Source organism: Vidua chalybeata, chromosome 5 (genome assembly GCF_026979565.1).
Source record: "Vidua chalybeata isolate OUT-0048 chromosome 5, bVidCha1 merged haplotype, whole genome shotgun sequence".
NCBI lineage: Eukaryota > Metazoa > Chordata > Aves > Passeriformes > Viduidae > Vidua > Vidua chalybeata.
Genome location: NC_071534.1, coordinates 46,193,426 through 46,216,470, shown reverse-complemented (window position 1 = coordinate 46,216,470; position 23,045 = coordinate 46,193,426). Strand labels below are relative to the sequence as shown.

At 36.1% G+C, this 23,045-nt stretch overlaps 1 protein-coding gene across 1 annotated transcript in view; it reads left to right on the top strand.

Annotated features, from left to right (window-relative positions):
- Positions 1–23,045, top strand: part of DOCK4 (dedicator of cytokinesis 4) — a 218,982-nt gene that overhangs the window by 93,653 nt on the left and 102,284 nt on the right. Inside the window, exons 9-12 of the mRNA XM_053942036.1 lie at positions 14,095–14,176; positions 14,772–14,832; positions 16,667–16,799; positions 18,302–18,390. Of these exons, the coding sequence (XP_053798011.1) occupies positions 14,095–14,176; positions 14,772–14,832; positions 16,667–16,799; positions 18,302–18,390 (365 nt within the window). The remainder of the gene's footprint in view (positions 1–14,094; positions 14,177–14,771; positions 14,833–16,666; positions 16,800–18,301; positions 18,391–23,045) is intronic.

The window sequence follows — 23,045 nt, the reverse complement described above, 5'->3', positions numbered from 1 at the left end:
GAGCAATGAAGGATAGTGTTTCTTATTGTACAGTTATAGATTCTCTCTGAAAAAAAGCATCCTTTAGCAACTGAGGCAAACCAAGGTGTGAGGAGAAAGCACAGTGTGTTAACAGTTCTTGCATTGGCTTAGTGGGACCAGAATTGAATGTCTAATGAGGAAATACAGTATTATTGCATGCTAAGAACAGATTAAAAGAATACAGATGTATAAAGTAGAAAAAAATTAGGTATCAAATTGAAAGCTATGCACCTGAATGTCAGCACAAAACCTCTCTCCAATTCTTGTGACCCATATATTTTGCCACAGGAACTACATTTAGTAAGTATTCTCAGCAGAAGTGGATTCTAACATGATGCAACGTAGATCCAGTTTGTCTTTGTAAAGACAAGCAGATGAGGAAAAGAAGAACAGTAGTAATTTTAATTCCTTTTACAGTTTATAAAATATCTTAAATGCATATTGCTGTGGCTTAAGAGACAGTTCAGATTCTTTGGCAGATAGGAAGTGTAAGTTTGAATATTCAAAGGCAGAGTGAGAAATTAGACATGGGTCTTTTTTCTCTTAAAGAAAAAAAACACACCTACTAATATAAATCTATTCTTCACCTACACTGCACTCTTGTTCCTCGTTATTTGAAAAATAAATTTTTGAAGATCCCCAAAGTGCCTTATATTTAAATTCAGAATTTGCTCCTCTTCATCATCTTTTGTTTCTCTGAGTAGTTGTGCCTCATTAGACATGAATTAGTCCTGAAATAAAGTACGTCTTCAGGTGGGTGGCAGAGGGAGGAGCAGACCACCAGCATCACCTCTGGAATCTGTGTACATGGATGTATCTTTCTGCAGTCATAAGAAAGATGCCAAGATTAAGACATTGACCAATGCTTTCCTTTTTGTCTGATATCAGAAGGTTTCATGATGAATCAATGGACTTTAGGATTGGAATCCAGATCCAAAGGCATCTAAACTTAAGATCTTTGTATGAATTGCACCTCCAGTAACTACTTGCTATTTATAGTCAGCAAAACCTAGAAAGCAATTCAGCTGGTGAAATGTTTTCATCTTCTTTAGGACATTTTGGATAGCTCCTTGGGATCCATAGATGGTATTGATTAAGGAGCTGCTCAGTGTACCGTGAAGTAATTTTGATCTGAATCTATCCTATTTCTTTTTTTGCTTTCTGTTTCACTACTTTAGATCTCAGTAAAGTTTAAGGCTTCAAGTTCAGAAAGAGTTGATACTGAAATCATACAGGATATAGATTCTCAATATTAGTTATCTGAGTTTTTGATATCAGCCCTTAATGTTAGATGATCTTTAAGCTGTGCTGCAACCCAAACCATTCTATGATTCTATTAATAAAAGAAAAATTAATTTTATTTATAGCTAGGCTACTTTAAATTAAATTTTTTTTTCATCTTTTACAGCATGTGTAAATGCTCATAATTTTTCCAAGATGTACTGAGAATTAGATAATAGGTTTTTCATGACATGTGAAAAACTGATATTGAAAGGCATTAGTAACTTCCCCAGAGCAGAAATCTGGTATCAGATAGTGACAGAAAAAATCAGTGATGCTTCAAGGTTTTTTATTTTCAGACTTTCTATCTAAAGATTTCTCTGGATTGGCAAGGGCTGTAATGCCTCGCTTACACCTAAGTTACTGAGATCAGCACCCACTTTGGGCAATAGGAATGTGTTCCATCAACTTTACTAATCTAGAGGTAAATACTCTTTTGGGATAATTTTCCATTTGTTTGGGACAGGATGAGATTATACTTTTCTCCAGACTTTTCTTTTGTTCCTGAAAATTGCTATTAAAAATAACTGTTTCTAAATATGTTGGCATCCACAATAATGGCAGTCCTCTTGTATTAAGTTAGGGGTAATAATGACTTTATTGTTGCTGTTAATAAACAATAATAATAAATATTATTTTCCAGACTGTTTCTGTACTAAAATAATTGTCTAATGTGTGCCATCCCACTCTAAAAGGCTTGTTTTGAACGTGAATATTCTACTTCTATGGAACCATAAAAACTGTCAGTATTTAAGTCAAGTAGTTAAATCTGAGTCATGACAAGCTTATGCATATTAAGGCTACAGTTGTAAGTCATTGATTTTCTACTTAATTGGTGCATGCTAATTTCACTTATCTATATGCATATGTATATATCCATATTTTCTGGCTAAACTAGCTGCTAGGAATAGTTTTTGCTATCACTTAAATTAACAATAAACAGCTGAAGACAGCCCCAATGGTTCCTAGAGTTTTCCCTGATGTGTTTTTGTATCATGTTCCATTTGTCTCCCCTTTCTTCTGCTTTGCAGTTTCCATTCCTAGAACAGTAATAGCCCCTGAGTGGGGTAGAGCAAGTTGTGAGTGGCACTGCTTTAACATGATACAACCATATGGCTTGTCCCAGTAAAATTCTTTGATTTATGTGCTGTTTTGTCTTGTAACCGTATGTTTCTCTTCCTCTTTTATTTCTGTTAAGGTCAGAAGCCTAGTTTGTGTGTTCCTTGGGTATTTTTGGTTTTCTAAGAAAGTAAAATACAATAATGATAACACTTAAATTTTAGGACTAATTTCACTATTATAGAATCCTAAAGGAAGCATTTTAGCATATGCAGTTGTAGAGAGGTGCTGTTACTGTAGTTGGAAAATGAAAGAGGTCCATAGTGACATCTCATGAGATTTGTTTGTCTTTTAGTTCAGTCCTATTTTTCTGGCTACTGCTGAGCATTTACTGTCTACTTGGAGTTGTTCCTAAAGTATATGAGCTCAAACATACTCTGTCTGGATCTGTACTGGTACTTCATGTTGTTAAAGAAATGCTTTTATAAAATCTGTTCTGGAATCTGGCATGTTGCACAAATGTTTGAGAAAAGCAAAATCAGAAGGACTTAGCAATTTGTTAAAGAGCCTTGAAGATTCACTTTTATATAATCTAATTTTGTTGTCAGCAAATCAACAGTTTGAAAGTCTAAGACTGCTGTTTACTTATGCAAGTAGTCCCATCCAGTAGGAGTGGATTTGTAGAGCAGCAGTTCATACTAGACCCTATGTTAATGTGTAAATGTTTTAAGGATTTTACTGTGGACAAAATATGTGGTTGTGTGGGCTGAGTGGCAGCAGCATATGTTCTAGTTTGGGCTCATAGCTAGACTGCTCTGGCTTGTGAATCAAAATGTGGAGATGATCGAAGATTGTCTTCAAAAGCACCTAATTCAACTTGATCATATATATAATTATAAAATTGTATATGTAAGATGGATATTACAGGATCATAGTTTGAATGGGGGAAAGTTCTGTAAAACAGAGTAACTCAGTTGTGCTTTGGGACATAATTGTTTCTACTGCAATCACATTGCAAAAACAGTTTCAGAGTTCAAAGGAATTATAGAGCCATGAGTGCAATTGATTTAATGTGAGAAACAATAACTTTAGGTAAGAGGCCATTGCCACAGCTCCAAAGGAAAACTGGAAACATGTGTTTGCAACATTTCAGCACACTGCAACAATTCTGTGTTCTGATGTTTTTTATTAGCTGCTTTATAAACCAGTTGTAGTATGTGGGGTTTTTTTTACAGTGTGTGAAGTTTTACAAGATTTTCTATTCCTTGGAATATGAAGGTGAATATATAGAGTCCCAGCATTTAGAGTGCTGAAGAGTGTGAGTGTGGTGGTGATTGTTGGCTTTGGGGATATATTTTTCTCTTATTCGAACAGAAGTTAGTGAAACAAACTTTTCTTTCAGCAGTAGGATTACACTTAAAAAGCCAATGATAAATACTTCAAGGGGTTACACAGTTACAAATTTTGAAGTGGCACTTTTTCAGAGAAATAAAAGACATCTGATGGCAGTCTGTGCTTTCCATTCACATGTACTAATATCAGCTACCCAATATAGCATTTTTTTCAGCACTGATGACCTTAGTATAGACAGGGGGCCCATTTACACTGGAGCTCTAAGAACACCAATCACTTAATCAGAAATATATTGATTTTTTTTTTTTTTTCCTTAACAGATCCTGGAGAGATCTCACTTATTATCTTTTAATAGAATTAGTTTAACAAGTGGCTAGGGACAAAGTAAGAGCTTAGCTGTTTTCTCGACATGTGCATTATTCACTGAGGCTGTGTTAACTTTATTTGTTTTATAAGAATATTCTGCTGCTATTAAAAAAAAAAAAAAAAAACAAAGCAAAAAAGCCCAAAGAAAACATTTACCAGACGACTATGTTCAAAAAATCAAGTTATTCCATATTCTCTGAAATTCCTACCTTTCCAGTGTAGATGCCATAAGACTGTATTAATATATGTAGCACATTACCATGTAGAGATCTTGCCTGGGTTTTTTTAGGAGAATTTTGAAAACACCAGCAGCACTGGGTAGTGTATTACGAAAAAAGGAATGGAAGGTGTTAAGACTGCTGCCTACATTTGTTCAGTTCAGACTGTGGCCCCTGTTCTTGGCACTGATGAGTATGCATTAAAAATGCTGCATCATCTCCTGCTCAGAGTCCCATTCCCTCTGCTGACCTTTACATTTATATAGAGTTTGTGCCTCTGTCTTATGCCAACACACTGCTGTAGAAATTCTTAAATCTGTAATATGACCCATAGTTCTTATGTAACATTCTAAACCATTTCGTTTTTTTCCAAGTAGCAGTACTATTAGTGGGAAAATTTCAAGGCAGCACTTCAGTAAGATGGAGTGTGTTAAGATTTTCTTTCATTGATATACACTTTATGTCTGTGTCAATATGAGATGAACATCTTATCAGAAATGATTGATGCCTCTGGCCCCATCTGTGTGGGGAGTGGAGATAAATTGGCATGCTAATCCTCCTTTTACCTTGAACAACCTTGTTTGTAACTGTCATATTGCCCTCAAATGAGAAGAGATTCTTAAACAGCACAAAGAGAATAGGCTGTTTATCCAAGGCCAGTGAAAGCAAACTGCATTTTTTTTTTGTAAGCTTTTGATTATATCCTTAATGATTGTGTAAACTCCAGACTATACCAATGGATAAGATTATCCTTCCTTTATTGTGGCTCTCAATGTCACCTTTTAGTGGGAAGTCCACATTAATTAGTCAAAATATTCACTACTTGGTGTTCTAGTTTTTAAATTTTTGAAAAGACATACTATCAGTTTTTCCCCCTTATTCCACAATAATGTTAAAAGGATTTTGGTATAGTAAGAGAATGTTTAAATACATATTTTGCAACCTCCATCAGCATCTTCAAATCTGAGAACTGCTCATTTCAAAGAACCCTACTTTATTCATCACTCTAATTAAAGTTTACTCAACTCACTATTACTGTTAACAACAGCAAGGAAGGGCTTGAATACCTCTTGAATCAAGCTAATAATACATTTTCTCTACTCTGAAGGTTCACTACTGACAACCCAAGATGTCTTTCTTCTAATATATCCCTATGGTCTCTGTTGTACAGGAGCTCAAAGATTCAATATTATTTTAAGCACAGAAATAGGTTACACTTGACTTTCAGTATCTAGTTTACTTAGAATCAGTACTCCAGACATCAGCTCTCTAAAGGCAGGAGACTTAAATAAATTCTTTGTTGCTTCTAATTTATGTTGAACTCTAGACCACAAAGGAGATGGAAATTATATTTGTGAAGCTGTAGGGTGATTATATTTGAGAAGCTGTAGCCTTGCAACTTCAGTACAGGGCTACAGAATTTGATAAAAAGGTACAGTACCTTCAACCTTGACCCTCTGGCTCACAAAAAAACATGTCACATGTTGTTGTGAGGGATAGTTTGTTAATTATAGTCATTTGGAACATCTGGGCAAGCAGACAAGTGGCAGAATGTTTCATCGTGGCAGTTACTAACTTTCAGAGGTGGAAGATGGAAAAGACTGTAAAAAACCATATTTCCATAAAGACCCAAATGACCCGACCGCCTGTCTGGGCTGCCTGTACTTGGTACTTACACATAAACACAAAATCATGGAATGGTTGAGCTGATAGGAAAGTCCAGAAATCATCTGGTCTAACCACTCTAGAGCTGGTTCCCCAGAATCATGTCCAGATGGCTCTTAAGTATCTCCAAGGATGGAGAGTTCCCAACCTCCCTGGGCAACCTGTGCCAGTGCTTAGACACGATCCATCAGTAAAGAATTTATTCCCTTATGCTTAGTGGGAGCCTACTGTGCTTCAGTTTATGTCCATTGCCTCACTGGGAACCACTGAAATTTGCTTGACTGTCTTCTTTGCACCCTCTCTTCAGATATATTCCAATTTATAAATATGATCTCCTCTGAGCTTTCTCTTCTCCAAGCTCAAGAATCCCAGCTGCCAGAGGATTCTATCCAGTCCCTTAATCATGTCCAAGTGTGGTATAACCAGTCCTGAGTAGAGAGGAAAATGATCCCTTCCTTCATGTCTAATGCATCCCAGGATATCATTGGCCTCCTGTACTGCAAAGGCACATTTCTGGTTTGTGTTTGACTTGGTGTCCACCAGGATGCCCAGGTTTACAATGTGTGAGTCTGTTATTACTTTCCATCTTCTTTTCTGACTCTTGTTTCTTTATTTTATTCTGACATCAGAGATGAAAACAAATTAGATTTGGAAAATGATTGTGAGGACAGTTTAAATCCAGATTTGGAAATAATTTGAAATGATGCAACATATCTCAAGTACAAAAGCTGGAGAGAGATGGAGAATTTTTTTTTTTTTATGTGAGCATACATGCATACACATTCATTGGGTACATTAGTTGGTATTAAGATTTTCTGCTTCTGCATATGGTTTCTTTTTCTATATTTGATTGTTTGATATTTAAGTCTTGCGTCTCTGAATGTCATGGAAATTCAGGGCTTCTATTAATAAATAACCCTGCATGAAGACAGGGGTTTGTTTCTAACATTATCTATGAGAATTAGTATCATTCTGGGGGGAAAAAAGTGTATGTGGTATTTTTGAGTTGTTTAAGGATGTCTTTTAACTGTGCCTCAGACATAATTACCTGGTACCAATAGCACAGAATATCTGGAGGTGTGAACAATGACTAAAGGCAGAGCTCAGACTGGACTTTATTGCACTTTTTTAGCAATGTGAATTATTTATCTTAGAAGCACAATCCAGGTGCTCCCTAAAATTTTTAATCTATCATTAGGTGATAATCTACACCACCTATTTCCAATAAAATACTATTTCTAGTTTGTTTAACCTTCACTTTTTTCATACTGTTCCTTGGAAATTATTGCTCAGATACCTCCATATTATCCATGGATGCTTTTTGTCTTGCGGTACTCTTGGATCCTGACTTTTTCCATGCAGATGTGCCTGCCAAGCAGGGCAGGGATTTAAGATAAAGGAACTAGCAGCATTTCTGATAAAGGGAACAACCCATGGGAGCCAGAACCATGAATTAGCTCAGGGCTACTTTTCTGTTACAGTATTTCCACAAAAGCATGATTGCACTCATAGTGGATCACAATTTAGGGTAGTTCAGTGTTGTTTTCAATTTCCTGTGTCACGTTCACAAAAATATCTGATCTTGCACAGTATTAAAACTGTGATGTAAAGAATTACACAAAATCAATCCATATATGTATTTATATATCGGTATATATGCCTCATAGATGCAGGAGAGATGAAGTATCTTGGTTTTTCTGGCTAGCAGACTCATCATGGAGTCCTCCATTCTAGTTTAGTCACTTACTGCTCTCGTTTGCTAATCCTTAGAAGCAAAAATAAAACAAAACCAGCCTAACTTTATTTACTTCCTGCAAATTCAGGAGTTAGTCCTAATTTTAGCAGGTAGGTTAAAACACCTCAAAGAAAATGTAAAGGTCACTTTGACAAGAAAGCCGCCACTACTCTTGTACCAGTCTTTTATGCATTTGGAATAAATTGCCTCTTTAGATGGCTTACTTGGTATGTACATTTCTGAATGTGGTTGCTATTTTTTAAAATTATGTCAGCCTATATATTGATATATGTTTCTGAGAAGGTTTGGTTTTGTGTTTTAGGTAGACAGAGCTTCATTTAATTATACCTTTCATAAGCCCTCCCAGGAGTGAGGGTGTGTTAGAAATTGTGTTTCATAATGTAGCTCAGTTCCTCTCACAAAGAGCCATATTCAGTGAAACAAATCCACCCTCTTACCCACTGTTTAAAGATTCTTTCTCAAATATCTTCTACTTGCTTTAGTTGGACTAAGGGTGCTAGCTTATATAGATCTTTGATCTGAGCTTGTATAGATACATTTTTAAAGTAGAAAAACCAACCCAACCTGTGGTATCAATTACACCACTCATATGCATTAACAAATAATCCTCTTACTGATTCTGTTGTAAAAATTGAAAAATGACAGGAGAAATAACTGGTTTTAAATGTGATGATGAAAACACTGGAAGAGGTGACCTGTCACGTGGCTAATGGAGCTTAAACAATTAGCTACATTCAGAAATAAATGGTATGTGAACCAGCCATGACATGTATGTGGCAGATTTAGGTAACTGTGAGATATATTGACACCAGTGGTGTGTGTGTGTGTATGTGTATATATATATATATAGTTGGTTTACAGATCATCTCATGAGGAACATATTGCAGTCACACTGGCTACCAGCAAAAGGCATGTTAGGATTGACATAAAACACAGGCTTGCTCCTTGTGAAACTCCAAATGGTGTTGAATACATAGGAAACTGGGAGGTGTTGGAGGAAGGGGAATTTTCTTAAATGCTGTTGTTTCCTTTCACTTTACCAATTTCTCCTGCTCCCTTCAGGTTTAATTTCCATCTTTGGGGAAAGATACTGCAAATCTGCTTGTATCCATGCTGTTAGCTCAGTCATTGACTAAGATAATTATAAAGACTGTAATTCAGCTTAAAGGATCTGTAGGTCTGTGTACTGGTAATGCTGTGAAATGTTTATCCCTGATGGCAGACTAAGATCAGTGAAGGCTTCAGCTTCTGGTATATGTTTTTTCTTTAGTTGTAAATATATGCTGATAGATTCCTAAAAACAGTATTCTGTTTTTAAAGTGTCTCCTTCCTCTGGCTCCTGGTACGTCATGAAAAGTAAAGTTACTGCTTTCTAGCTCTTTTAAGAAATGTATGATACCATCTTCCATTTAAAATACAGGTGCAATTATCTAAATAATATAGGTTATATTCATAAAATCCTTAATAAAAACTAATTTCTCAAGGCTGTCTTCAGTTAATAAAGAGATAAAAGAAGATGAGAGCAGGAGATCGATTTAACTATGTAAATCTGTTTTGCTTTTCCTCCAATCCCCTTGTCTGCTTTCTTTTTTCCCTGTTAACTGTACACCTAGCCAAGGGATATTGGGCTCCACTGCATAAATCTATGAACATTCTTTGAATGCTTTTTTCTTCTTCTTCCCTCACATTGTCAGCATGGCTAGGGGACAGGAAGATACGCTTCGATGTACCATAATAAGATTGTATGGGGTTTTTTTGTTAGTATTTTTGCTTTGATCTTAATCTGAAATTGGCTGACATTTTTATAGTACTCATTCTTCCTTTTCTGTCCCCCTTTGCTTATTGTCTTGTATTTTACAGTTAGAAATTTGGGAATGTTTTTTTTAAGTACATAACAGATGCAATACAGGACCTGACTTACTGTGAATCAGCTGGTACTGCTAAGTCATGTTAGCACATTTATCATTCAGTTATTCTCTGGTTAAGGATATACTTTAAGGCTTTATGATCTTTCAGTAACTTATGATATGTTGTACAATATTCCTCTGTATTTCACCACTAAGTATGAGGGTAACATTTTGTGCCTGATCTGGGTTTTATGAAACCACTGACCCTTTAGCTGTAAATGAAATCAATTCAGATTCAAGTTCCTAATGAACATCCATTTACAGTGTTCTGGAATGTAATAAACTTGGTGGTGAATTATGTGGCAGAATTCTCTTATTGCTTCTCATTGTTTAATTTGAAAATCACTGTAACATATTTTGAAGTAGAAAGCATTTATAAAGATGTCTGAAAGTGGAGCTGTACTGAGAACTATGACTGTTTTGCCACAAGAATATGCCATGTGGTATAAATATGGCCAGATTTTTTTTTTTTTTATAGTGTGTTTATAAATCATAGAGCAAACAATCTGTCTAGACTGTTACCATGTGACTGGCAATATTTTCCTGCTAATACTAAGGAAATAGGGGTCACATATGAAAATAGAACAGTTTTCAGCCATGTTCCTTTAAAATGCATCTGTTAAGCCTGCAGATTTGGAACATGTTGTTACTCTGCTAATACATGAGAACTTACAGTACAAAAATCCCTTGTTGACCTTCTTAAATTAATCTCTCCAGCATTAGTTATTTCCTTATTTTCAGAGGGAAGACAGCTGAGTTTGAATGTGTACGACATGTTTAAGTGGTGAGATTGGTGCTCATGAAAAGTTTGTTGTAGTCTAAACTAAAATCAAGTTGTCTTAATAAAAAGAAGAGGTATTTCTATTTTGTGGTTCTGCTGTGTGTATTTGCTGTATCTATGTATGTGTAGCTGACTGCTGAGAAAACTGCTGTGCAATACTAGCTCTAGGTTTAACTCTCTGAGATTTTTACTGCTGTTTGAGGCCAAACTTTCAGATCTTGGGAAGTCTGTATTTTGTTTTATGAAGGCTGTTTACTTTCCTTAGCACTTTTTCCAACCTGTTGGTCTCTACAGAAATCCTTTGAAATGGTATATAAATACGCATGCCTTATGTACATAGATATAACATTGCCATTTTTGTCTTCTAATCTCACAAGTCTAACTGCTTGCATTTGCTCCCTGGAAATGTTCAAAAATAACCATTTTAATCTGAGGTGTAACTGGTGCTGTCATATGTTTCTAGTTAAAAAAAAGCTGTCATAAAGCACCAAGCAAGGATTAAGATTTTGTTGTTGTTTTCTGTTTGCTTATTTCATTGCCACTGAATCCTCTGTTTCAGTGAAAGAAAATCTCAAATACAAATGATGAAAGTAGATCTGCATAACCATTACATATCTGTTGCTATCAGGATATTTCTTTGTAGCATACTTTTAGTTCTGTTGTGAATCATAATCTCATGATCTGTAAGTATAAGCAGAGCTTGTAAATTTTATATTGTAGTGAATAGTAAATTGGAAGTTTTTAAAAGATGTGCCTTTGTGTGGAATATAAACTTAAATACAGAATATTCTCCCAGTTAAATGTATTTCCCAGTTAACAGGTAAACTATGAAAATCGCTTATGAATGGTGTTATTCTTTGAACCAACATATCTAGCATTTGTTTTAAAGACAAAAACATAGTAAGATGTGATGTGTATGTATGTACATATTACTTTCAACTTTGTTATATAGATTGAAGATAAAGTGGTGAAATTCAGAATCATCTTTACTTGCCAAATTTTTATTGACACATACCATGTGCACAGAAGCTCTGTTACTCCTGGAATGGACTTTTTCATTTGTATCCAGTTTGGAGTGGTGCCACACATAATGGGGTCCTAAAACTTTAGCTACTTTGGCAATATAATTAATAATTCTTGTTCAATGTAGAGAGACCTATAAACAAAGTTCTGCACTTTTTTTTTACTGTATTTCCCAATATTGCAAATTAGCTAAATTCTAAATGAAAAAGCATAATTATTTTGAAACCAGTTGTAAATCAACAGCAAAATACCAACTTGTTTCTCTGTAAAAATACACTTACATAAACAGTCTTTAAAACTCAATTTTATTGTTCTCATGGAGACCTAAGCTGCAGAAGTTTGCTATATCATAAAAGGTGAATGAGAAAAACAGCATTTTGCTGAAGAAATAACATTTTCATGTACATTGATGTGTGAGCTCCCCTCTGCTGTTACTTAGGTTCTGCCTTTTATGGTGTCTGATAAAAAAGCTGTACAGCTAAGATTGCATAAAAGTTTTTAAAGAATCTCATTAAAAAGTCTTAAATATTTACTTGATCAGCCTGGCTAGCTGGCACATAAAAACATAAAGCATTCTCCAGAAATAGCTCTCAAGAAGTGTGCTCTTGAGTGCTACAGCATCTTGGGTTGTGTCAACAAGAACACAGCCAGTTGCTTATGGGAAGTAATCATCCCCTGCTCAGCATTGGTCAGACCATGCCAGTTTTGGGTCCTTCAGTACAAGACCAGTATTAATGAGCTGAAGTGAATTCAGCAGAAGGCCTCACATTTGTGGGCAGGAGCTCCTGCACTGGGAGGTCAGGTTGAGGCAGTGGAGTTTGTTCAGACTGGAGAAGAAGCAGTTTTGAGGGGAGCTAAATCACAGAATAATCACAGATGCGTAGAATGTTTTGGGTCAGAAGTGACCTTTAAAAGTCATCTAGTTCAGCCCCTCTGCAATGAGCTGAGACATCGTCACAGAATCATTAAGGTTGGAAAAGTCCTCCAAGATCATAGAGTCTTGGAATCTTGCTGGTCAGATCCCTGTCCAACCTGACTGAGTATTTCCATGGTGGGGCATCTATTATCTTACTGGAAAACCTGTTCCAGTGTTTTACCACTGCCATTGTAAAAAAATTCTTTCTTATTTCTAGTCTGAATCAACCCTCTTTTAGTTTATATTCATTATTCCTTGACCTATGGCAACCATCTCCAGTAAAATGTTTGTCCCCGTTTACCTACAAGAAGATCAATAACATCAATAGCAGGACAGTGAGAGACAAGGGATACAGACTGAAACAAGGTATGCATCTGGATGTAAAGAAAAAAGTTGAGGACAGTCAGACACTGGAATGGGTTTTTCAGAGAGTCTTTGTTGTTTCCATAGCTGAAGATTTTCATGACCCAACTGGCTAAAGCTCTGAGCAAGCTAATCTGACCTGATAGCTGACCCCATGTTGAGCAGGAGTTTGGACCTAGAGGTCCTTTGAGGTCCCTTTTAATGTGAATGAGTGATTCTGTGAGTGATCAATGCAGATTTTCTACAAGGCAAATGCTGGTGCAGTAAAGATTTAATTAGTCTCTATTGAGATGGATCTTATCCAACATATTCCTAGTGATTTTCCAGCTGCATTTTGAAAAGCTATGCTTGATATAGAGCAGTGGTAAATCATGTTTAGCTTCTGGAATAAGCAGAAGATGTGGATACAGCTGAGAATAAAAAACAGGTGTACTTAGGAAATTTAATTTGTGATTTGAGCATAACAGGACATCCAGACCCATGTGTCTGGCCGGCTGGGGGTGAGAGGGTGAAGGGAAATGTCTGTAACACTTACTTGCCTTTCCCATCTTCCACATCTCTCACTACAGAAATATGATTATTACGTTTCTTATGAGGCGGTGTCTTAGAGAAAATTATCTGAAGCATGGAAGGTTGGCTTTTTTATAATATTGCCATGCAAGAATTGCCAGATTTGCATAGTTTATCCATAAATCCTACTATCTAATGGAAATACTTGAAAGAATAATTTCTCTTCCAGTGTGGTCTTATGCCCTCTTCTATTTGGAAATAAGAATTCTCTGCATCTCCCTACTAGCAGTATTAATACTTGTATCAGCTGCAGCATTTAAGACCCCACAGTACATTGCAAAACAGGATTTCAAAAATGAAATTTGCCCTGCTGGAACTTTCAAGACTCTTACAAAATTACTAAAATCAGTGTACTGTAGTAAGAGGTTTTAACAGAGTTGTGTAAGAAAAATGTCTCTTATGATCATCATCCTACGTATGAAAAAGAATATTGGTTGAATACAAACATGGTAATGTTGACATTTGTTTAGCAAGAATCAATACCAACTTACTACACATCTAATTTTTGTTCTAGGATAAATGGATTCTATAATTTGTGTTTCTCTGTGTACTAGGGTGTACAGTATCACTCTTCCAAATGACAATTAGTCTTCTATTTTGTACTGAGTTTTTAGTAATTTTCTTAGGTGATTAGTTAATCACCACCCTTCACTAGCATCTCCCCTTTTTTTTTCATTCATACATACATTCATACTTTCAGAAAGATATTTCATTCATTTTTATCTTGAAAGATTGCATCTGGAAATAAGATCAAAATGAGATCTACTTTTGCTGTAGTGTTGTTCAACATATCTGTCATATTTGTTTTCTTACAGTGAAAGATTTTTTTTAAGACTGAATAGAAATGGTTTGCCAAAATGTCCAGAAAAGCCTGAAAGACACTGTTCTCTCTTTGTGGTGAGTTCTTCCTAATCTCAATCTTTTTTTGCCCTGGATGTTGGGAATAGAAGTTGGATTAAATTGTTATTGCGTGGTTGACTCAGAGCTGCTCCCTAAGCTTGTACATTGCTACGAACATCAACTCAAAAGGCTGGTTTGAGGGGCTGAAGGGTATGGATGAGCCCCCAATTTGAATGTTTTATGGCAGTATGTGGACACTCATTGAACTTCCATGTAGGCATATGTACCAGTCATTCTCTCTGCAACAAAGACCAGTTATGTTTCCTCCTTGTACTTTTTACACTCAAACAATTGTTTGTGCAGCACTCTCTATACATCCAGAATATTTGGAATTGCACAAATGCATCACTATGTTCAAGGCACACAGCAAGTCTCTTGTGCCCTCCCACTGCTTTTGCTACATTACAGCAAATTCTAACCAGGATATTTTAGGATGCTCATTTTGAGTGCATGACCACCAATTTAAAGTGTTGAAGGGATTTGTTAATGCTGGGTAAATGAACTCATTGTCAATGAAGCTGTGTGTGGAGATCTCTTTAAATGTAGCATTTTAATCAGGAGTCGTAAATAATGAGGTTCTGATCTTGTGCAGGATTTGGGTAGCAGTGAACTCAGGAAGGACATCTATATCACTGTGCACATTATTCGAATAGGTAGGTATAATGTTTTATTTGTTAGACATAGGCAGTAAATAAAACTGCTTTGGGCTAGCTTTTGGGTTTGTTATAATAGCTATACTTTTGAACAAAATTTTGGAAAAGAAAATGCCTGTTTTTTGTTGGAAAAATCACATGGATTTCTCAGCGCTGTTTTATGTTATTTATCAAGTATACTGCTAACTGAGTTTCGATGCAGTATACTTTGTTACTATCCCAAAACAAAATGAAAATGTCGAAGATGAACTGTGTTAAGATGATGGAGTTGTCATGGGGAGTCCATTCTTGTTCTGAAGTGTAATTTCAAGCATCCTTTGAACATAGAAAAGCTTGTCTGGACACTTAGCCTACCTCATTTGTATATAGTATCTGATGTATATCTGATATTGTTCAGATTAATTTTGTCTTCTCCCTGACTCCTTTAAAAAGGGGGAGAGGTGAAAAAAATGGACAATGTTTCATAAAAATTGATCTCTGATGCTCTAGACAGATATCAAGTCCTCTAGGAAAAAAGTGGAGGAGAAGAAAAGTATATGTTTGCGTACTTATTTTAAATCCTCTGGGCTGTACTGATGTGAAACAATAATCTTTGGGTCTGCTTCTGACATCTTCAGTATATTGTTTTTTTTTGTAATCTGCCTCTAGTTGCATTGGTGCAGTGGAAAATATAACTTTTCTTCCTATTTTTGAAAGACATTTTGGTTTGAAGTATAGTTGCTGTAACTTATGCTGAGTTCAGAAACAATTTGTTACAAAGTGAAATTTATTTTACAGATGTGAGAAATAATTTTCGGTGCATTTTTATGCTGATTTGATATTTCATCAAAATGCAGTGTTTTGGTTTTTTTGCAAGATTTTAGAAAATATATGATAAATTCTGATGTAAGTAAGTTAGAAGAGTAAACATTTTAAAAATATTAAAGAGTAGGATTTTTCCAGTTGTATAATTTTCAAATATATTCACAGCCAAGTTTATACGTGAACCACTGAAATATTAAAACGTTAAAACAACATTTATCTGCTTTGTGGTGTGAAAATGAATAATTACTTTTCAAGCTGCTGTGATACATAGGGATATTTGGAGGAGACATTGCCCTGCAGCAACTGCAGCCATAGGTTTTTTTCATAGAAATTAAGACTTGGTGGGAAAGATACATAACTGCTAGTGCACAATTGAATAAAATTGATAGAAAGAGGGCAGTTTCGAATGCCAGGAACACAGCGGGAAGAATGATAAATTGTATTTAAATCAAATAGAAAAGGCTAGAAAAAATATTTTTTTTCAAATCTCTTTTCCTTGACTGCCTTTTGTCATCTTTTCTCCCTGTGTTTCTTCTCTTCTTCTTTATTTTCCTGCAACTGGTCAATTATCCCCTTGCTGTCCAGTTGCCTATAAGGAAACAGCATTTGGTTATCAAATTGTAATGGTTCAATCACACCTCTCACATAAATGATGGGTAGCAACAGCCACAGTCAAATTATTCTTATCAGACAGTGAATGTTGAAAAATCTGTCATGTCTGAGCTCTAAATTTAATTTGATAGTGTCATGAGGATTCTATGATTGAGTATTACAAATTGGTGTTCGTTGAGTGAGGGTCATGAGAGGATGAGCAGAACCTCTGGTCTGTTTGGAGATCTTTCAAGATCGCCACATACTTAGTGGACTTGCTGTACTATTTGCTATCTGAATGTAGTACAAAGATGGACCAGGTAGGTTCCCAATGGGAGTACACTTGGCATTGTCTGAGCTGGATTGCTTGCTGCCTCTCTTCTGTGGTTTGGAGAGACACAGTTCCATGAATTATGAATCAAATATGTTTTTTTGGCAGGACGAATGGGAGCTGGAGAAAAGAAAAATGCCTGCAATGTACAATATAGACGGCCTTTTGGCTGTGCAGTCCTCAGTATTGCAGATTTGCTGGCAGGAGATTCAAAGGATGACCTTGTCTTAAAAGTCTACATGTAAGAATGTTTTTTTCTTAATTTTTGAAAACACCTTAGAGTAATTTGCCTCAGAATCAGTGGTGTTAAATGCAGTGTAACTAAATAGCTCTCCTTTCTTTTCCAAAAATGCACAGTAGCTGGGTTTTTTTTGGCTTTTTTTTATAACAGTGTGGATATTTTGACTAATTCTACAGGTGTGTTTATAAAGTGGGATAGCAGTAAAGGAAAGGCTACATCCTTTTAGGTATTTGTGTATGTATCAGCATTTTTGACATTATTCTGGGGCTCTCTTATGGCAATATAAAGTGCTTTTTGGACTTAAGTGCCTTGTGCTGCCAAGGCATCTAGTGGAAGTACTTTGCAGCTACAGAAAAAAAAGCAGGCAGAGTATCTTTTTGTGAAATAAAGCAACTATATAATGGGAATATCAAAAATAGAGAAGACAGTTAGTGCTGGAATGAAAAATCAAAAGTAGGTTTAAAAATGAATGTTTGATTAGATAGTGGATTTTGGCTGATAGCAATTGGAAGAAAGTTCAATTTTCTAGTAGCAACTCAATGCATGCAATTTCCTGCTGATCTTGGACATGATAGTAAGAGCTGTTTTGTGGAGTGGTCTAGTCTAACTACATATACCTGAGACATATATTGTCATGTGTATGAGAAAGCTCTGCCCTTCCCAGGGGTAGCACTCAAATCTTGAAGGCATGGGTGTCTTTCCTCCGTCTCCATCTGTGGTGAATTAGAACTGCTGGAATCAGTGCTGCAGAAAAGCAGCTTAGTGTAACAGTGGGCAGGTGGGCTGGCTCTTATCTAGATTCCCAGAACATTAAAGTCAGATAAACGTTCACTCTTGGTTAACAAATTGTTAGTTTTGGCTACCTAATATATTTTGGGTTTTAAAAAAAAAAAGCCTGTTCGTTTTAAGATAACAAAAACAATGGAAGAAGAATTATCACTGGAAATCACATTTATTGCTCAGGGTAACTCAAATCTAGACTTTGATCATTAGAACACAGTCAGGTTTTCCTTATGGAAAACCAGCTATTTTCTAAATGTATACTGAAATATAATTTGCTCTTTCATTGACTACCTCCTGAAGATAACAACCTTTTAAAGTAACTTTGAAGTGTATAGCACAGATTTTTCTGTCTACTAAGATCAGCTCTGAGTTCTGTGTCTTCTTTGGAGTGTCACAAGATAAATTTCTGTGTGGGTTAGCCCTGAAAGATGGATCTATACAGAAATGAACTTGGCTTATACAGAAATGGTCATGACTGAGTTCCTCAGCACAGTTGTTCCTGTCTTTCTCCTATCCTTTGCCACATGAAGCAGGTATTTCATGGTGCCTTTCTCAAATGGTAGGGGCACTGTTTCCATTGAGACAGGTAGTTTCATGGGGCTTTGTTAGCTCCTATTTGTTTCATGAGCTAAAGAGGATTTATTTAGGGATGTGTTGTGAAGTTGGTCAGATGAACTTCTGTTCCCATTTCAGAATTAAGAAAGTTATAATTTTTCCAGGTGCAACACAGAGAGTGACTGGTATCAGATCCATGAAAATATCATTAAAAAGCTGAATGCACGTTACAACTTGACAGGCTCCAATGCAGGTGAGTAATTTGCTGCCTTTCTGATTGCATTCTTAGGGGTTTCTTAGTTTGCAAAGGAAGTAGCTCTATTGTAAAAAGACTAACATCTATGAAAGAAACATCTTTGCACGTAGAGAAAAATAGATGAAAATGTACAATACTGCTGTTCATGTACACATTTTAAAATAAAAAAAATCACTGAATTTTCCTCAAGGAGCTATATAATATAAACTTTTATTCTGTGTTGAGGAGCTAAAGTTTGCTGGAGTTCTGTTCAGTTCTGGAGCTGATCAAATTATTGATCCATATTGCTTGACATTTCTGCTTCACATTTTCACGTGGAATATAAATTTTGCAATGGACATTTCTGTGGTGTTTTAGGAATGGTATTCCCCAGTTTAGTACTCACAATTAAAAAGAAAACCACGAGCCACTCTCCTGCCCCCTTTGGTGGGATATGCAAAAGGCAGAGATCTTGAGGTGACATGAAAACAATTTACTGGAAAGAGCAATGAGATGAGAAAAAGAAACGGAAACAGCAGCAATACTACTAACAAAAGTGTGCAAAAGAGGGTGATTCACATGCAAATGCTCACCTAGGGCTTGGGTAACAATCAGCAACGGTGGATGAGTTTCCCCTCCCCCCAGGCTCTCTCTTGACCTGAAGTCACACCTCCCCTTCCTGGAACCCAGAGTTCATTACTTCCACACCATCCATGATGTAGCTGCTCATGAACAGAATAGCAACTTAGAATAGAATAGCAACTTAGACAAGCCCACACAGCTCCAGACCTCAGCCCCCATGGCCAAAACCAGAACAATTATATATTACACTTCAGAAAAAAATGAATGTACAGTCTGCGTTCCAACTGGTAGCTTTGCGTTCCAGCTGAGCAAGATGCAGAGTCGTAATTTCAGTGCCTACCAATAGTCCTCACAATCAGCTGTACATTACTGGAACTGTCTGAAAGAAATTTGTATGTGAGATTAAAGGAATGGGACACAACTGACCTTTGTTATTATGAGATGGTGGTTTGACTCACAAGAGATGTTGAATTTGCATTTTTTGTTTTCTTTTTTTAATATCAACTTGCTAACTTTTTCTGAATTCTGTCATTCAAGGGGGGCTCAAACTTGAAATGAAACCTGAAATGGAGACTTATGAGTCTGTTGTCCCTCTATTCAAATGTCAGTTTTCCCTGTGAAATGTCAATTAGTTGAAATATAACCATAGAAAAATCTCGTTTTTGAGGTTCCAGTATATGGTATTTGTCATGCCATTCATGTAGTAGATTTCATACTTCTTTAACTGTATTGGACATTGCAGGCTTCTTTAACTTGATTTCAAGCATAATGTTTATCTTAAAAATATATGTTTTGCCATCTTTAGTGGATAACCAAGAAGCACATAAAAGCTTACTTATCAAGACTGAAGTTACATATTTAACCATTTCTAATTTGATTATTTTCTCATATAGAATCTAGCCACATATATCCATATGTTTAAGGTTTAGAATATCATGAATCTTATTGGACAATAAGTATAAAAATCATGTTCTGAAAATAGAAGGCTACATTACTGAGTAAGTTTAATGTTTGGTTTCTTAAATATGTTAATCATATTCATCAAGAAAAACTTACACATGGTCGTTCTGACTGTCCATATAATATGTGCTTGCTCTGTGATACGTTGCTAATCCTATTCTTCTCTCATGAAAAAAAAGTTCACAGTTAAATATGCAGTTCTTAGGAGACATTGGATAAATTTGAATACTTTTAATTATGTGAATATTCAACATGAAAGACGTGGCACATGAATTTTTTTACATGTTGCAGAATGCTGGAAACTAAAGGTAGCAAACAGAAGATTCGTTGCGTTTTGAAAAGGCTTGTCAGGGTAAGGAAGGCTAAGAGGGAAGAGCAGCACAGAACTCCAGTAGTGGATGTGAAAGTTGGAAAGAGAAAGAGGAAGTGAGCAGTGATGCCACTTTGAGTACTGAGTGAGTGAAAGATAAACTATGGAATGTTATTTATAGCACACACATGAGATTCATTCTCCTGTGACTCCTTAGCAGCCTGAAAAAGCACTTGCAAGATTTTAGCAACATGTTCAGATACTTCTGCTGACACCTCATGGAAAATATTGTTGTTACACTACTTTTTATTTTTCACTTGCTGTCTTTTTCTATGATAGAGTTCTGTGGCTGGTTCTGAAGCCTCATTAGCTTTGGCTGCCACCTTGTTGTTGTCAAAAAAAGATAACACCTTGCATTACAGGAGAGAGAAGTCTTTTCTCTCCCTTAGGAACTGTTGTAGGTATGAGCCAGATGTAGGAAAACTTCATTTTTTGGTTTATATCACACTTACCCTTTTCAAATCACCTTGAATACTTAGAAAGGAAGCATAGTAAAAACAACAGCAAAGATGCTTCAGACTATAGTCTGTACTGTAAGCTTGTTCCCTCTTACAGTTTCTTTCAAGTCAGGAGATTTTACATGCTTTAGTTCCCACTAATTGTTGTGTTCTGTGTTATCAGATAGTTCATAATATTCTTCAGGAAAAAAAGAGTCTTCGGTTTTTGTGGCAATCTAAAAAGTAACTCAAAATGTACTTTGAGTGTCTTGCATGTAAAATGCATAGTGACATACTATAGCATTTGTATTTGCCACTCAATCCTCCACCATCTAAAACTTACCTTTTCTACTTCAACTCATGACAGTTCTTAAGTGCAGAATCCTCTTATTCTCAGCTTGTGTCTAAAAAGGATCACATAAAGACAAATGACTGTCATTTGTTTATAAAGCCCAAAAAGGAGCCCCTTTCCTCTTCTTAGTGGTACAGGAATGGAAGGAAGGATGTACTCTCATGGGTAATTTAGTATCCTTTGCTGAAGTAGGAACTGGAATGTGATTTCTGTATGAATTTCCAATCTAACAGAGTAGCAGGTAGTGGATGCAATTCCCATTCACCACTGGCCTTTCAGCTGTGTAAGGTATCATGTTTCTGGAAAACACCTGGTTGCCTGGTGTAAGAGATCAAATCAATATTGCAAAGGCCAAATTGTACAATCTTTGCTGTAGCTTTGTTATTTCTTACAGTGAGTTTCTGGTATTTGTGGAATGTCATTATTACACAAACCAGGTTTCAGTAATACCTGGAGCAGAGCTGGCTGTAAAATCTATTTTTTGTATAATATCTTTTTCTTAGAATTAGAAGCTGGTTACTTTGTTTTAAAATGCACAAAGCAGTGGAAAACCTTATATTCCTGCATAGACATCACGTTTAATTGCATCAATTTTATGAGGAAAATAGCACATTTCTATTTCTGTATCTGTAGAATCAGAGATCTGATTTGGAAAAGGATTTTCAGTCAGTCTTGCATGTCCCAGATGAGCATGCTAATTGCCTGGCTTCTCCAACTTCCCTGCAGCAACTATTCAACTTTGTGTATGATCTGAAAATATTCATGATACCATGGGGAAAGTGGAAGTGGCTCTAAAGCGCATAATTTTCTTAAGTGTGATCTATATTCATGTCCTCTTACCAATCTCTCACAAGAGAGATTTAAGCCTGGATCTCATGATATATATGAATGTTCTCCCCAGTGAGTTTCCTGGTAAGTATCATATTTAAATGTCGATGAAATGCACTACAAATTTTCTTCACATTCCTATGAAGAGAAAGACTGAATTACTTACTTTTAAAGGGATGCAAGACATTCTGTTTTACTCTGCTTTTCCCTTTGGGCTCCTTAATAGTCTCAAGTGTAAGCTTTTCTGTAAGTGCTGATTAGGATTTCCTTATAACAAATCTTGAAAAGTTGCATGTGCCTGATGCCATAATTCTTGGAAGCTGAGAAAGGGATACAAGTGCTTTTCAGTTGTGACAGCAAAGGAGGTAAAAATCCTTTCATGTCCTGTAGAGATTAAATTACTGATGTAAGAAATTATAAACACATCTAGCTGCTCTGTAGTTTTGAACTCGTGTGGAGTCCATGAAAATAACTAATGTAGTGGGAAAGTCTTTCTCTGTGCCATTACCTTGGAATGGTCTGATGAATTAGACGAGAGTGATGTAACCTAATTGCATTTTTACTGAGTGCAGTGTGGTTTATTCTGTGGTACCAATGCCAAACTTACTTTGCAACTCCACTGGGAACACTGTTAATTATACATTAACCTTAATTGATGTGAGTGCTTAAAACTGGAATTCCTTGGTTGAAGCATGGAGGACTTGAAGCCCATGTGTTGACAGATGTTTGCTAACAATATCATCATGAGGAAGGACAATCTGTCATCTTAAGGAGGAAAGTTATTCATCAGATCATACAGTGAGTTAGGCTGGAAGGGTCCTCAGGAAGTTTTATGGTCCAACACCAGCAGAAAAGAGGAACCCACCTCAAAGTGAGATTGAACTCTTTTGAAGTTCAGTGAGGTTGCTCATTCAAAGGCAAATAATTTTAACTTTAGTTTAACCAACCTAAAGTAAGTTTCATAGACCATTCTTCAGATTAGGGAACTATTTTACCTCATGTGTGAGACTTTTTTTCTCCACAGTATACCTGTCATTTGCCACTAAGTCTCAGTCTGGCTCAGTGGTCATACAAGGCTTGGTCAGAAAAGACACGAGGTAGACCAGCCCACTGCATGAACTCATCTGACAAGATGTAAGTTCTG